General features: G+C 39.7%; 1 protein-coding gene across 2 annotated transcripts in view; it reads right to left on the reverse strand.

Annotated features, from left to right (window-relative positions):
* Window positions 1–154: 154 nt before the first annotated feature.
* The window catches only part of LOC108710828 (TBC1 domain family member 9B), a 34849-nt gene continuing 18215 nt past the window's right edge, over window positions 155–16788 (reverse strand). The window contains exons 15-22 of one of the 2 annotated variants that reach the window (XM_041586062.1): window positions 15268–15336; window positions 13507–13747; window positions 13283–13348; window positions 12541–12612; window positions 10738–10788; window positions 9052–9111; window positions 8352–8458; window positions 155–4035 (exon numbers count right to left, since the gene is read on the reverse strand). In XM_041586062.1, coding sequence (XP_041441996.1) covers window positions 3334–4035; window positions 8352–8458; window positions 9052–9111; window positions 10738–10788; window positions 12541–12612; window positions 13283–13348; window positions 13507–13747; window positions 15268–15336 — 1368 coding nt within the window. In that variant the 3' untranslated portion in view covers window positions 155–3333. The remainder of the gene's footprint in view (window positions 4036–8351; window positions 8459–9051; window positions 9112–10737; window positions 10789–12540; window positions 12613–13282; window positions 13349–13506; window positions 13748–15267; window positions 15337–16788) is intronic. The other variant, XM_041586063.1, reaches the window with a different exon arrangement.

Consider the following 16788-nt stretch of genomic DNA (forward strand, 5'->3'; position numbering starts at 1 on the left):
GGACAAAGGTTAGGAGCCTACAAGGACTTTTTTTTCACATGTGAATAGACAATCCGTGTAGTAGAAAACAAGACACTATTAGTTTTCCATACCACTAGCCATTATACCAAATTATCCTTCTTTAATGACAGGAGAACAAACTGACGCTGTTATATTAAATTAAATGTTGTTTATTGAGTACATGTATAATCACAGATGATTAAAAACATACACATTATCATTTTCAGACTAAAACAAAACGACACAAAATAAAACATGAATAAATTACACTGGAATAAGACAAAGCATTGGAGCCATGAGTATACAACCACAAAACAGCACTGAAATGCCATGATATTGTGTGTGTATATAATGGAAAATCATTAAGAGAAAGGTGTGCATCATCAATAGAACGGTTAGGTTTGAAATGTATCACGGAACTTGTAGAAGCCAGTAGAACAAGAGAGCGGATGTAAACACGGGAAATTCTAGACAATGCACATCTGAACATGGAGAAAAAAAAAAAAAGATATGACCAGGTTGCCCGGTAAAGACAACCAAAATCCTACAACATAAAAAGGGAAGAGATGTATATTGCTAAGGCCAGAACTAAGCTAAGCTATAAAATAATTTATATTCATTTTAGAACAGCCGTAGTCACATTTTAGTGTACAATTTCCAAGTGCAAACAAAGCTGTTTCCTTCTATAAGATATTACTTTCTTCATGGCTATTTTACTGCCCTTAGCCTTTCAGGGATGTGAATTGTGGATCCACAGCAAGACTAATATTGGCCTTCCTTGCCATAGCCATTTAACCAGTGTTGGACTAGTCCTCTGAGAGCCCACAAAAAAACTGACATCCAGGGAATAGTCCCATTGAAATTAAATGGAGACAGTGCCAAATGGTATTTATATGTTTTATATACTTACGATGGAAATAAGAAAGAGAGAATAATAATTATTGAAGACTGGGGCACACAATGACATTCTCTGATAAGCAAGTCTAACCCTGCAGTTGTCTATCTAGTACAGTAACTTTCAATGTTAAGACCAGCTGGGTATTTAATAGAATATTGTGAATAAGTTCCGATAATTACCTTAGTTCAGGAGATTCATAGCCATTTCTACACATAAAACTGTTATCCAGAGGATGAACCTTTGGACAACAATTTTGTTGACACTTGGTCACTTCACTTGGTAAAAAAATGGCACATCTTTGGTCTTTGGTAAGTCAGACTGACAAAAGCGGGTTGATTGAAGGAAGTAAGTAGTAATTCACCCAGTTAAAGATGAAAAGATATCCCCTTAATTAATTCTGTTATATTTTTATTTAAATAAACTAATTAATTTTCAATATGTTAGGATTAACTGCAAATCTTAAATATTAATTTAAGCAAAGTATGACATAAATTCAAAAAAAAAAAAAAGCTATGTTTTGAATTTATGTCATACTTTGTTTAAATTAATATTTAAAATTTGCAGTTAATCCTAACATATTGGAAATTAGTTTATTTAAATAAAAATATAACAGAATTAATTAAGGGGATATCTTTTCATCTTTAACTAACACTGACACTTTCCTGACTCTGGTCAGTTTCCCTTTGGTTAATCACTCAATTGTACCTAGTGATAGATCCACCTGCTATCTCAATCTAGTAATTCACCCAGGCACGATTTTGATATATTTGCCCTTTTAATATTTCCATTGCAAGGGCAACACAATGACAGAATGTAATGGAAAGTAATTAATTAAGTAGTCCAGCAGTTTAAATTACTATAATATTTAAAAAGCATGATTGATCTCCTTTTACATTTGTTTAGAGGTACCGGTTCATTTAAAGTGCAGCGATTCTAAGGCTGCCGCAAAATGAAATCCCAGTTTTTTCCCCACTCCTTGGTAAAGGGCCAGAAATTGAATCAAACAAATCAATTTATAATATTCCATCTAATTAATGAAGACCATCAATAACCGATGGGTCCACCATCTGAATGGTTTTACCAAACCATCCAAACAGAATTTGCTCAAGTGTATGAACAAATAAGTAAATAGATATATTGATAACTAGGTTCGTATAGTAATAGCTTACACCAACATCACACAAACTCAGCAAAAAAGAAGCTCTGTCTACCGTGGGCAGAATGTGTATTGGCAGTCACTTAACAGAGGAGCCATGTATTTATCTGTACAAAGTTGTAGCCAGCCATGCAGTGAGCAAATATGGCAGCAGGAGAACAAAGATATTTCAAATACAAGCAGAAAAGTTTAATTTAGTTGACTAAAAGGCTCCAATTTGGAAAGCAGCATGGTGTAAGAGCTTGACCTGGGTCTAATAAAAAATCAGACATATATACTGTAATTTGGCCCCCTGAGATTGGACGTGGTGATTCTGGAGACTCCTTGACCTTTTATATATTCCTGTATAAGGGATGATTTTGGTTTAAGTTTTTAATACCATAGGATATATCTTTTATTAGGTATACACTTGAACTGACTGTCATAATCAGTCGGTAATCAGTGTCGAGTATTGATGATGCGGTTTATGGTTATGAATATTTTGGATTTATTTATTTTATGATGTGTACAAGTTTAAACTATATGTTGCAAGGCTAGCATTCAGTTCAAAGGCTTTGCTGTTTCTGGTCCTCTACTGGGGGGGGGGTTTGGATACAAAGCATGAATGAGCAGCATAGGAAAACCTGCCTGTGAAAAGCTCACATGTAGCTTATCTTTTATGTGTATATGTAGTTATCATGTAACAGAGGTGTGTAAAATGAATATGACATCAAAATAAAACTTATTTCTAAGTAAATACATTATGAAGGGGCATACGATTCTGTACACCTGTCTATTGCACTTTAGCTAGGACACTGATTTGGTTATACCACAATACTGTTTTATCACATGAATCTGTATCACTTATACTCACTATTGATAATCTAAGAGCCTTATGAAAAAAGCAAATTACCTCTTTCATTTAATAGAACAGTGGATGAGAAAAAAAGAAGACTTGCTCAGTATGATAGAGGGGACAGGTAAGACATGTTTCTAATATTACCTTTGCAAGCTATGGAATGAGATGTGTCAGGGCAAGGTGCAGGTGCACAGTATATAAAAATGTTCTTTAAAACAGTAGTTGGAGGCAAACATGCATAAATGATGAGCACTGCTCCAAGTTCTTTTAAGTGCAAAACAATTTCAGAAATGCAAAGTTTTCCAGAATCTACTTCCATACATTAGCAACTATGGAAGGGTGCATACTCGAATACAAGGGCAGAATAAAATGATCTGTAAAACTTTCGTTCCCCCTCATTGGACTGAATCCCATTGCTGCAGAAGATCCTCCAGTTCCACATCATCCTGACACAGTGGTGAGTTCATGCTCACTAGAGGAACTGATTTGCCTTTCCACTTTCTTCTGTTTGATTTTCTGAATAATATCCACTTTCTTCTCAAAGTAGCTGACCAACACTGCCTCTGTAAGCACGGAGGCCAGGATCTGCTCAAAAGAGATTGCCCACTCCGCGTCTACTGTGCTGCCATGTTTAGCAGTTGCATTAGCAGCTTCACATCCTACTAGTACTGTGTCATCTGCAATATCCTCACACTGAAGTGAACCAGCACTCACCATGGAATAAGAGGAGCCTGATGTGTCATCCTTGGTTTCATCATCAGAGGTTGGTTGTGTAGGACTATTTCCTTCTGTTGCAGCTCTATCTTCTTGGAGGTTTTCAATCTCCTCTTGTGAGGGGAGTAGGCTTTGAGTGCAGGAGGGGACTGGTAAACCTGGTACAGAATACCTGTGCCTCTCTGTTGCATTCATAAGCTGGTTCTCTAAACTGGAACTTGGCTCTTCTTCCTCACTAGAAGGTTCTCTGGTCATATTTGCTTGACCAGTATCTGCATTTCTGAGGGGTGGGTTGGAGAACTTTTTTCCCACCTCTCCAATACGCAGTAGAAGGCTTGCAACAGTGGCAATGGCATGATACAATTCTTGTTCAAGTGGATCCTCACTGAACATGTTATAGAATGTTTTACATAACTCTATAAACTGTTCCTAGGCAACAGAAAAGATAGTGTCAATTGCTAGAATCCATTACAAACCACAATACAATGCTCTCTGAACATTAACTAATCAACTCTAAATTATAAGACATTACTAGGGCTTGCTGACTGGACCTAAGGACCCTCAAAGTCTTGATCTAATTACATTTAAAGGAACGCATCAAAGTAATTAAATTATAATATAATATTGCCCTGTACTGGTAATATGGGTGTGTATTGCAGAAACACTGCTTTAATTCATATAAACAAGCTGCTGTTTAGCAATGGTGGAAATTGAAAAAAGGCTACTGTAGATGGCACTGGTTAAATAGTGGATAACAGATAACACCATTATGTTCTACATAGCTGATCTGCTGTGTAACCAGAGCCTTTTCTCCTTTGAATGGCTGGGGCAGCCATTACGATTACTAGTTTGTATAATATATATGTATAATATATTTATATAAACAATAGTAATATATTAATAATATATATGTAATATATTAATAATAATTAATAAGGTATATATATATATATATATATATATATATATATATATCTTATTAATTATTATTAATATATTACATATATACTATTAATATATTACTATTGTTTATATAAATAAGTGCAGATAAAAAATGCACTATATTTGTAAAACACTTTTAATTTTGATGTTACTGTTCCTTTAAACTCCAGTCTTGGTCAGTATGGCTCATTTTACACTTTATTTTCAATGTAATCATTGGAGAGCCAACAGGTGGTTTACTTAGTTAAGCAGATGTTTGCTACTAATTAAAAATTAAATAATACAAGCAGGCAACAAAGCTAAAGCGCACATATCTCCATTTCACATTCCTAGATTTTACATTTTTCCTGAAATTAACATCACTTATGGCAAAGAAGCCAACATTCATTTTGCTTCTGGGTTATCATTAAGACCTTAGAAGTGTAAAAGATAATTTTCCCAATAAGATCTTGCTCCACCCTCCTGGTGCTATACCTATTCCCACTTGTCCCGATATTGGATTGAAGAGCTATGGTCATTATGGGGTTTTTTAATTATGTGGTGTAATAAATAAATAAATAAATAAGAAAACACTGGGGCTTCCAATTAAATGCCTACTGGTTGCACCATAGTTTAACAAAATCGGATAGGCTGCCCATGTCTGTTACTGTGTATAACAATTATGACTACATGTCTCCAGAGTTGCATCCATTTCTTTTTTTTTTTTTTTTTTAAAGGTAAGTTTTATTTCTCATTTTTAAACACATACAACAATCATACGTACAACAATAAGTACACTCGCAGACTAGACTGTACAATTTAGGCAGGAAGAAAATATGGCACATGCTATCACCAAGCATAACACAATACAGTTATTGAGCAGTTGAGATGGACACTATCAAACTCAGGGGAACTATACATCTGACGGTTAGGTTGGGACCCTCAAGGATACGAAGGATAGCAAACCATGCGGGGTGTCACAGTAGGAGATGGACTCGGCTATGACCTACTATAGAGGGGTCGGGGCAATGTCATTCCACAAGCCCCAAATTTTATCGAATTTTGTTGGTGTTCCCCTAATTTCGTAGGTGAGCTTATATAGGGGTACTGCTTTGTTAATCAGTTGTATCCACGCATTGAGAGAGGGTGAGAGGTTACCCATCCAGTGAAGGGCTACAGTTTTTTTTTTGCATAAAAGAGTAGGATACGGAAAGAGATTCGAGTATATTTAGCTGGGACTATCTCTTCTAGAACCCCCAAAAGGCAAACTGCAGGTGAAATTATTCTTGGGAAGTCAAGATTATCTGATAGATAGTTTACAACTTGTGTCCAAAAGCTCAGTATGTAATGGCATTCCCAGATTAGATGGAAGAAATCCGCAGCTTGTTGGTGACACCTGGGACAGGAGTCGCAAGGGATCTGGCCCATCAGTTTGAGTCGTGTGGGAGTTATGTAAATATGGTGCATAATTTTATATTGTATTAGTTTGTCTTTCAACGATATCAGGCCAGTGTATATGTGTTCCGTCGCTTCGTCCCAGTTATCTTGGTCAAGGCCTATAATAGTATTCCACCAGTCTTGTGCTGCTTGAAAAGGTTTGGGGCCGGATAAAAGGAGCTGCTGGTAGAGCCGGGACACCAGCTTTGCTGGGTTGGGATCATGAAGAATTTCTTCTATGACTAGGCAGGATTGCTGGGGGGTAAGACTGTTAAATTGGGAGTAGAAGGTATGACGTAATTGTAGGTATTTAAATAGTGGAATTTGCGTTGGCTGGCATTTAAGTTGTAATGTGCAATGGGTGACAAAGGAATAATTCTCAAGGAGGTCCTTCAAGCATTTAATGCCTTGCCTGGGCCAGAAAGCAGAGTGTTGCAAGGATCTAAAGTGATTCAAATAGGAATTTCTCCAGAGTGGGAGGTGAGGGGATAGGAGGGGTGGTGAATGGCCCAAGATTTTGAGAGCTATCAGCCAGGCCTTCTGTGGGGTAGTCAGTGTCGTCGGTAGCGGGCCAGAATCCCTGGGGCTCCGATAGGGAAAGTTGCGGAGGCTCTCCCACGAGGATAGTAAAAGAGCTTGTAACTGGGAGTTTGGGTTATACGGGTCAGGGTTAAAGCACCAGTGGAGGTAATATATTTGTGAAGCTATGAAATACCAATGGAAGTTGGGGAGGGCCAGTCCTCCCTTGTCGCATGGTGCACATAACTTTGACCAAGCGATTCTGGGTGTTTTCTTGTTCCAGAGAAAGGGGGTCACGATTTGGTTTATACTTTTAAAGTATTTTTTGGGAATAAATATTGGCGCATTATGGAGTAGGTAGAGAATTTTGGGGAGGTAAATCATTTTAATGACATTTACTCTACCCCAGAGAGAGAGAGGGAGTTTAGCCCATCTGTTTAAGGTATTGGTCAGATTAAGTAAAATAGGGTCTAGGTTTAAGGTAGTGTATTTGGAGAGATCTGTATGGACTATCACTCCTAGGTACTTGAACTGGGTGGCCCATTCAAGTGGGGTCTCTTGTGGTAGAGATCGAGGTTGGTCAGGGTCAATGGGGAATAAAACAGATTTTTCCCAGTTAACTCATAGTCCGGAAAACGAGCCAAACCGGTTGACCAGGTCAAGGAGGGCAGTGAGAGAAGCATTGGGATCTGCCAAATATATAAGGAGGTCGTCAGCAAAAAGGGAGATTTTTTCCTGAATAGTGCCGTAGGTTAAACCCTTGAGTAAAGGAGATTGTCTGGTCAGAATTGCAAGTGGTTCTATTGCTAGGGCAAATAGAATTGGGGAGAGGGGGCAGCCTTGCCTTGTTCCCCTCGATAGTAAGATAGGGGGGGAGATATGGCCATTAACTCTCACTTGTGCCGTGGGGTTCTTATATAGAAGTTTGATCCAGGATATGCATCTAGGGCCAAATCCGAAACGGGCTAAAACCTCCCACAGGTAATCCCACTCCACCGAGTCGAAAGCCTTAGCAGAGTCAAGGGATGCAACTACTCTGGTGCCTGTTTCAGTATGGGCAATCTGCAGGTTGGTAAAGAGTCTGCGGAGGTTGATGTTAGTGGAGCGTCCTGGCATAAAGCCAGATTGATCAGGGTGAATAAGGTCAGGGACTACCTGTTGGAGGCGGGAAGTGAGGACCTTAGCCAGGATTTTAGCATCTGTATTTAGGAGAGATATAGGGCGGTACGAAGAGCAGCGAGCTGTATCTTTACCCGGTTTAGGGATGACAACTATGAGGGCCTCTGTAAATGATGGAGGTAGAAAATTACTATCAAAAGCACTTTGCAGCGTTTCTAGATATTTTGGGACTAATTGTTCTGAGAGAGCTTTATACCAGTCTGGAGGGAGGCCATCCGGTCCTGGTGTCTTATTGGGGGGTAGGGAGGCAATGGCATCAGCAATTTCTCGGGGCGTTATAGGTGCATCCAGAAATGTTCTGTCACTAAGTGAAAGAGACGGGATAGGGATTGAGTCCAAGAACTGAAGGAGTTGGGTTCTAGAGTGAGATAAGCGATAAGGCCATGTAATACCAGGAATCTGCCGTAGTGGTCTAAGTGGAGCTTTAGAAGTTCAAATGGCAGATCCTTGCGAATTAATACGGAGACCCCCCTCGAATGAGTTGAAAAAGTAGAATGGAAATGCCAACCCACCCATGGTTTCTTAAGTGCGAGAACTTTTTGCCCGGAGAGATGCGTCTATACATTTCTTTTTTAATAGGCATAGCATCTGTCCTAGGCATAACATCTGTGTAATTGTGTAAAATCAAGTTGCAAGCTAGAACATATCTTTTTACCGTGATATACCAGAGGCAGATTTTGTTTATTTACCTGGTTCATTTTTGGCAAGTCCTTAATAGTCTCCTTTTTCTGCTCTTTTTCACTGGCCCACATACGGAGATAATATTTATAGTCTGCAGCAGTGGTTGTCTTCTCATCTGTAATAGAACACCTGCGTTTAATATTACTTTTCTCCTTTCTGTCTCAAATATATAACAGCTTCTTTATTAACTGTACAACCTACACCAACTCATCACCAGTTCATTTTTAAATGCAGTAAGAAGAAAGACACCTCAGGTCTGATCGCTCTGGCTACTACGATATGCGATAAAATATATAAATACATTTATTCTTGTTTCTTTGACTAAAATCATCTTACCTTTACAGATGATAAAGCCACAAAGCTACCTGCAAGATTTGAGATTCCTTTTTTTTTTTTAGTTATGTTGTCATAAGATTTTGCTTTTCTTTTTTTATCAGAGCTCCATATACATCCATATTGTGTAGGTTTGCCTGCATGTATAGAGCTGCTGTGCAATCTACCATGTGCAGCCCTCCTTGTCCAATGGAAATACTATCTGGGTATGCAGATTCTGGCCAGTCCTTCCTTTTGACTTATAAACACATAACAGGCATATAGAACCAATCTAGTTGGTAGACGTGCCACTGAAAGCCAAATTAGGCGTGCATATGATATCGCTGGGAGACTGGAATGTATCTTAAAGGTACACAGCGCTTTATTAAGAAATACCTTTCTTTTCTGAAGAATTTCCATGCACAGCTGTGGACTCATTCCCCTGTCCATCAGAGTCTAAAGGGGGGGAAAAAAAAGGTCTCAGAAATTCTCATTTCTCAGGTTTATTTAAAATTGTTTCTTAAAGGTAAAATGTCATATGTAAAAGCAGAATTACATTCCATGTACTCTTAAAAGGGGATCTCTACATAAAAAAGGGTTTTTATTACCAGTAAATACTTTTCTCCTAGACTCTCCGTGCTGTCAGTGTGGACGTATGGGGGTTTAACCTGGACACCTCTGGAGGCAGGACTAAAATAATACTCTGTAGCTCCTCCTTCCCAGTGTATCCATGGGGGTTCCTCCAGTGGTGTAACTAGCGATCAGTGGGCCAGAGTGCAGGATCTGCACCCGACCCCCACCTCTAAAGTGGCACATGCCAAGAAATGCCCTGCTGCCCACGATAATTACCACAGCTCCGGGGGCCCCGTTTATTATGCCACTGCATAAGCAGACCAAACCTGTATGCAACATGTAGTGCTGCTATTTATTTGTAGACAGTTACAAGAACTAATAATGAATCTGTAGTTTAGGGTCTGCAAGTAGAAATTGATAACTCACCACACTTGGGAAGAGGCCCAGGTGCACCGCCCTGAGCCCTCAGCACGGGGAGCGGACAAACCGAAAAAACTTTTTGGAGCAGGCACTCAATGAAGGCAATCTTCCACCAGGCAGATAAATTTCAAAGTGAAAAGTTTGTGTCCACAGCCTTACGCGTTTCGTGATAAACACTTAATCATAAAACTACCTAATGGAGCCTGGCATCTAAAGCATAGATTGCCTTTTCTTATCTTGTCGTCAGAGACAATTTTGGATTAACCTTTGCAGGTTTCTATATTATTTAATGCAAAAAAGCTGAACTGAACGACATACATAAATGTATTTACACAAACGGAGTAATGACCAGCATGCTAATGGCTGGCAGAACCTGAATAATCTCCACTACCACTACTGGGTCACTGTACTTGAATAAACAAGTACTGTCCTGTAGTTAAATTGCACAGCTATACATAATTAGTAAATGTGGGCTTTAAAACAATAGCATTGACTGTTCACTGATTTAAGCAGCACTACCAACACAAGGGGATTTTGGGCTACTGCAGAGACTATGCCAGTTTCAAGGTCTGATAAAGAAACCCATTTATGAATGAAGAGCTGGTACCACTGTATGTGGCATATGGCTTCCATAAGAGAGAATGGAAGAGAAAGGATTATTTCTGTGCTATGATAGGTAAATTAAAGTTTAGGTCCTGATGAACATCTTAAAAACAAATAAATAGTAGCGCCCTTCCTAAAGCTAGCTATTGTGCAGTAGAGAAATGCAGTGAATAACTGTACACAGCACGACACAGGACCTGTAAAACTTATTTGTCAGACCCCAAATAAAGCATCTGCACACTAAAATCTAAATTGCAGATGGCAAATTCTTCTTATACATAGGGTATATTCAACCTTTACCACTAAACATCAATTCTCCCAGTTCAAGGACAACACTGAAAATGTGGTTATTGAATGGCAAGAAAATGTGGGTAAATTACATTAGAATTTAATTAGGCAATTAAATCTACAAGGTCATAAGATGGTTTATGTTTAAGCACAGAGGTGCTTTCAGTCTAGCACTATGGCAACAAAATAGAAACTGACCTGGAAACTCACACTGCAGAATGAGATCCAGCTCGGACAGAAAGGGAGATACTGCAGTCAGAAAGAGAGGGGGTAAAGGTGAGGGTGGTAGAAAAAGACAAGACATAGAGAGGGCAGGGTGCTTAAAGGGGTTGTTAACTTTTAGTATGATGTAGAGAGTGATATTCTTATCTTTTATTAGATTTTCTTTTTGAGTTATTTAGCTTTTTTTTTTTTTTTTTTTTTTATTTATTTAGCAGCTCTCCAGTTTGCAGCTTCAGCAATCTGGTTGCTAGGGTAATCTGGACCCTGATGCACTGATTTGAATAAGAGACTGGCAGGTCTGGACTGAGATTTAAAATAGGCCCTGACATTTCAGGTACAGAGAGGCCCAAACAGGCCACACAGCTGCCGAACAGACCCCACCAGCCCAATATATATTGACTGTCTATGGCCATTTACAGCAACCCATCTGGCATTTGCCAGAACCCACAGATATCCAGTCTGGGCCTGGAGATTGGCATATAAATAGGAGAGAACTGAATAGAAAGATAAGTAATAAAAAGTAGCAATAACACAATACAGCCTTACAGAGCATTTGTTTTTAGATGGGGGTCAGTGACCCCCTCCCCCCCATTTGAAAGCTGGAAAGAGTCAGAAGAAGAAGGCAAATAATTAAAAAACTATATAAAAAAAAATAAAATAATGAAGGCCAATTGTAAATTGACCATTCTATAACATACTAAAAGTTTACTTAAAGAAGAACCACCACTTTAACTTTTAGTATGATGTACATAGTGATGTTCTGAGACAATTTGCAGTTGGTTCTATTTTTCTATTTGTTGTCTGAGTTATTTAGCTTTTTTTCAGTAGTCCTCTAGTTGCAATTTCAGCAATCTAGTTGCTAGGGTCCAAATTGCACAAGCAACCACGCATTGACTTGAATAAGCTACAGGAATATGAATAGGAGTAATATAAATAAACTATAACTTTGTAGCTTTAAAGAGCATTTGTTTTTTTAGATGGGGTCAGTGACCCCCCATCTAAAAGCTGGAAGGAGTCAGAATAAGAAGGAAAATAATTAAAAATAAATAATAAAGACCAAATGAAAAGTTGCTTAGAATTGGCCATTCCATAACATACTAAATGTTAACTTAAATGTGAACCACCCCTTTAAGAGGGAGCTGCTAAGAAAAGGGGGTGATGTGAGAGTCTTTAAGTGTTGATTCAGCACAATACTAATCCATAGACTTTATCTGATCATGCATATATGCTGTGGGAATATGAGGTGCTTTAGTGCTTGTGGGTTAGAGGTCAATATAAAAAGGAATATGTATGTGTAGGTTAGCTCTGTGATACATGGGGGCACATTTACTAAGCTCGAGTGAAGGATTCGAAGTAAAAAAACTTAGAATTTCGAAGGTTTTTTTTTGGGTGCTTCGACCATCGAATAGGCTACTAGGATCTTCGACTGCGACTTCGACTCCAATGATTCGAACTAAAAATCGTTAAGACTATTCGATAGTCGAAGTACTGTCTCTTTAAAAAAAACTTCAACTACATACTTTGGTAGTTTAAACCTACCGAGGTACAATGTTAGCCTATGGGGACCTTCCCCATTACTTTTCTAAGGTTTTTTTGATCGAAGGAAAATCCTTTGATTGATCGATTAAAATCGTTTGTTTTTTCCTTCGTTGGTTCGATGGTAGGATTTTACTTCTAGGGTCGAATTTGAGGGTTTATTAACCCTCGATATTCGACCCTTAGTAAATGTGCCCATAGTGTATGTGTATAGCCATGTTGAAGGAGTAGGTAGATGCTTACCTTCTGGGTGTAGGTCCTCTGTGAAGTAATTGGTGGCTTCTAGAGCAGACTCTGTTTCCTCAGGCCTCAGAGCTGCAAAGAAAAACACATTGTGCCACATGTAGTGTTATGGTTGCAGAAGTCAGATTCCCATTAATCAACTGACACTGGAAGTAGAAAACCATGAGTAGCTCTTAGGCTATGGCCAGCTTGGCTGATTTAGGTGAAGAAACAAGAGACGTTGCACTCCGTGCCGAAATCTAGCCAGTTTGTTGGCACTGGATTCTACACAAAAGTTCCAGACATGAAGAAAGATACTGTTTGTGGAAGGGGCTGAAATCAGGCGGCGGATTTCAGAAGGCTGATTTCGGGCCGTATGGCCCTAGCTAAAGATCACCTACAACATGATTCATCCATTGTTTACTAGAGTACAAAGCATCTAAGGGAAAACAATCTTCCTTCCTCAGTCAAGACTCTCAGTGAAGCTCACAAGTTTCATATGAAAGTCAAACAATGCATCCACTAGTGCCAATTTCATCTGCACATTTGCTTGTGTTCTTTAAGTGTGGAAGGAAACACACAAGCTCTTTTCAGAAAGTGCCCAGATTGGAATCAAATGTAGGACCCCAGAGCTGCAGGTTAACCATGTCAACCATGAGCCTTCAAATTTCACTTATATAATAAAACAATTTTGGGAATTTCCCTTTATGGTATTGACTTGCTGAATCAAGTATCTTAGACTATGATGGTAATTCATACTCACCTGGAGGCATATGCAGTTTATAGAGGAATTTTAGCTTTTCTGTCATGTCTCCATGATACATGCCACCTAGCAGAAGAGAGAAAAGCTAGTCAGGCTTTCTGTTTGTCTTACAGATTAATGGCACGTGTGAAATAAAATAGAGAATGCCTTTGCGGCTCTGAAAATCGAAAGCCTTTCCATCAACATCCAATGATATAGCAGAGCATTTTCGTAGCTAAACCTACCAAGTCCTGTCACAAATTCTTTGAAGTTTATGAGAGAGTCTTTGTTGCTATCCAGCAGGCGGAATATACGGGTGGCCAGAATAGGGGCATGTTGACCACAGGACCAGGGAGTGAGTTGATTAAATAGTTCTTGAAACTGCTGCAGGTCTATAAGGTATTGTTCCAGATAGGGCAGGCTGGGGTCGTGTCTGCTCCCAGAGGTGCGGTTTACTCCCCAGTAGCAGTTCATTAGATGCTGGGTCTAGGAAACAGTAACGAGAGTAACAGTATAAGACAAGAAAAATCACTGCAAGAATAAACACAACACAACAGTAGGATAATATCAATATCTGGCTTTATTTAAACATACATTGTGGTATCATAGTAGTGGGAGTGCCAAAAAATTAACGCGTATCGTGCCCCACACTGGGCACTTCTTCAGAGTTCCTGAAGAAGTGCCCAGTGTGGGGCACGATACGCGTTAGTTTTTTTGGCACTCCCACTACTATGATACCACAATGTATGTTTAAATAAAGCCAGATATTGATATTATCCTACCGTCTCCCGTGGATACGTTTTCCAGCGCTGCCAGCGGTAATTTGGTCGTTTGTATGTGAATGCTCGGCTGAGTGTTGCCGGGATCCCGCGATAGCTGCGGAGGACGTGGGAGAGTGGAAGGAGTGGGGAGAGCTCCGCCATCGACTTCTCTTTTTGTTAATAGTGACAACACAACAGTAATTTGTTCTTGCAAGAAAACCTAAGAAGCCTATTGCTACCAACTATTATCCTCCTTGCTATTTTGAAAAGCCACTCGAATGGAAGAACATTTTGGAAGTGGCAACTGCTTTGGGTAAGTCAAGCCTATAGGTTGTCACTGGAGCAACCTTAATACTTTCTGCCTACAGTATATACAAATTAGAAGGTCTAAATAAAAGACAAGCCACCTCTTTAAAACACTATCATTTTTTGATGTTACTGTTCCTTTAAAGTAATGAAAATATCATGTACAGTGCAGGTAAATGATCGGTTTGCTTCAGAAACACTACTATAGTTCATATAAGCAAACTGCTCTGTAGCAATGGAAGAAATCGGAAACCCCATTCAGGCAGGGAAACAAAGCTCATGCATGCTCCATAATAGAACCAGTTTAATAGAAGCCTGTACTGCAAATACAGGGAGCGGTTAAGTTTGTTACTAGAGTGAGTAAGAAATGGACAGGAGAGGAGCAGGGAAGCTGCAAAAAAAAGTGCCAGGTAATGCAGCAGAAATGCCCAGAATACTGATGTTGCTCATTGTGGGAAGTGACACAGCAAAATATAAATTGTTAAAGGAGTTAAAGTAAAGATTCAAGCAGATGTTAGCTGCTGTTTCATGACAGTTTGTCGCAATGTATTGTAAAGAAGCTCACCATTTTGTTCAGTAAGCCCACAAATGAAGTCCATAATTTTGCCTGATTAAAGTGCTGAATATAGCCCATGATTGCTCTCTGTTAGGGATGCACCGAATCCAGGATTCAGGCTTTTTCAGCCGGATTCGGATTCGGTCGAATCATTCTGCCTGGCCGAACCGAATCCGAATTTACATATGCAAATTAGGTGCGGGGAGGGAAATCATGTGACTTTTTGTCAGAAAACAAGGAAGTAAAAATGTTTACCCCTTCCCACCCCTAATTTGCTTATGCAAATTAGGGTTCGGATTCGGGGGTTCGGCCGAATCCAAAATAGTAGATTCGGTGCATCCCTACTCTCTGTAGTACAATAAATTCTACCAAATGGTACTTACCTTGAACAGCACATACAGATCCTCCAGCTCCTCCATAGAAAAACCCAAATCAGTTGAAATGGCTCTGACCTAAAAGGCACAGTTATACGATATTATTTAAGATAACGTATCAAATGTAAAATATAGCAGTTTGGAAATATTAGAGGGTTTATGACCAAATCATTAATATATTATTTCAGTATATACCATATGGATATACTATGGTGGAAAACATTTAATTGAACATTTTACTCTAACATTACTCTTTAACATATGATAAAAAAAAAAAAGTTCCCTGCTGGTGGCATTATCTACATCAGAAAGTGATCACAAGTTAATCAGCAAGAACACAATAATAAAAAATCACGAGGGCTCCCTTATGCCGACTATACACGGGTCCAACAAAGCACCCAACAAAAGCCACCTCCAAACTGTGTTGGTAGTTTATTGGCCCCTGTATGGCACCCACTGCCCAGTTTGTCCAGGACGCGCTGCTCCCCAGTGCTCCGGCTCCTCCTCCATGCTCTTTGTGCTCCTAGGACCCCATGGCTGGAAACTAGGACCGCGCGGTATAGGGGCGCCTGCCGGTGAAATACGGACCTGAGCTCGCCCAATATCTGGCCAAAAAACATCAGGCAGGCAGGTTTGAAAATCCCTTTGGGCAAGGACTTTGTCAAGTTGATGTGGCGGTCCTTGTCCAATTAGTCCCAGAGTGTGGACAGAAACGGAACTAGAGGGGGGGCGGGCCCTGGCGCAGGACACGCAGCCGGGCCCCCGCCCCCCTCCGTACACCCGAAACTGGTCGAGGAACATGCGGCGGGCGGACTGCCGGGGGGCCCTGGCCCGCTCGCACCCCCTGCTCCCCCGATAGTTCCGCCCCTGAGTGTGGATAGCCAAAGCAGGCCTAGATCTGCTCACCTGGTGGACTCACCAAACACGAGGATCTGACCCGGCATATGGCCAGTTGTTCTACTAACATAGCTGCTAAGTTTCATAACCGCTGTTGCCAATATCATTAAATCAGAACTTGACATACACAGTTGGGAGTACAGTTTGTTTGGGTATGTGAATGAAATAGGGACCTTAAATTGTAAGCTACTCATTGCCAAGGGCTGATGTGAACAATGTATAATCAATGTAATGCACTTAGAAATATGTCTGCTCTGTATAACTATATAATAATTAATTCCTGAGCTGTCACAGATAAGCCTTTTCCTGTTTTGCAGCACCAGAAAAACAGGAAGAATGATGAAGAGCTAAACAGGAAATGGTCACCAGAGAACAGCTGCTTCGGCAAGTGATGTCCACCTTTGAGTTAACTTTTAGTATAATGTAGAGAGTGATATTCTGAGACAATTTGCAATTGGTTTTCATTTTTTATTTGTGGTTTTGTGTTATTTAATTCAGCAGCTCTCCAGTTTGCAATTTCAGCATTCTGATCACTAGGGTCCAAATTACCCAAGCAGCCATGCGTTGTATTGAATAAGAGACCGGAATATGAATAGGAGAGGGACTGAATAGAAAGAGCAGTAATAAAAAGTA

The sequence above is a fragment of the Xenopus laevis genome, chromosome 3L, assembly GCF_017654675.1.
Source record: "Xenopus laevis strain J_2021 chromosome 3L, Xenopus_laevis_v10.1, whole genome shotgun sequence".
Classification (NCBI taxonomy): domain Eukaryota; kingdom Metazoa; phylum Chordata; class Amphibia; order Anura; family Pipidae; genus Xenopus; species Xenopus laevis.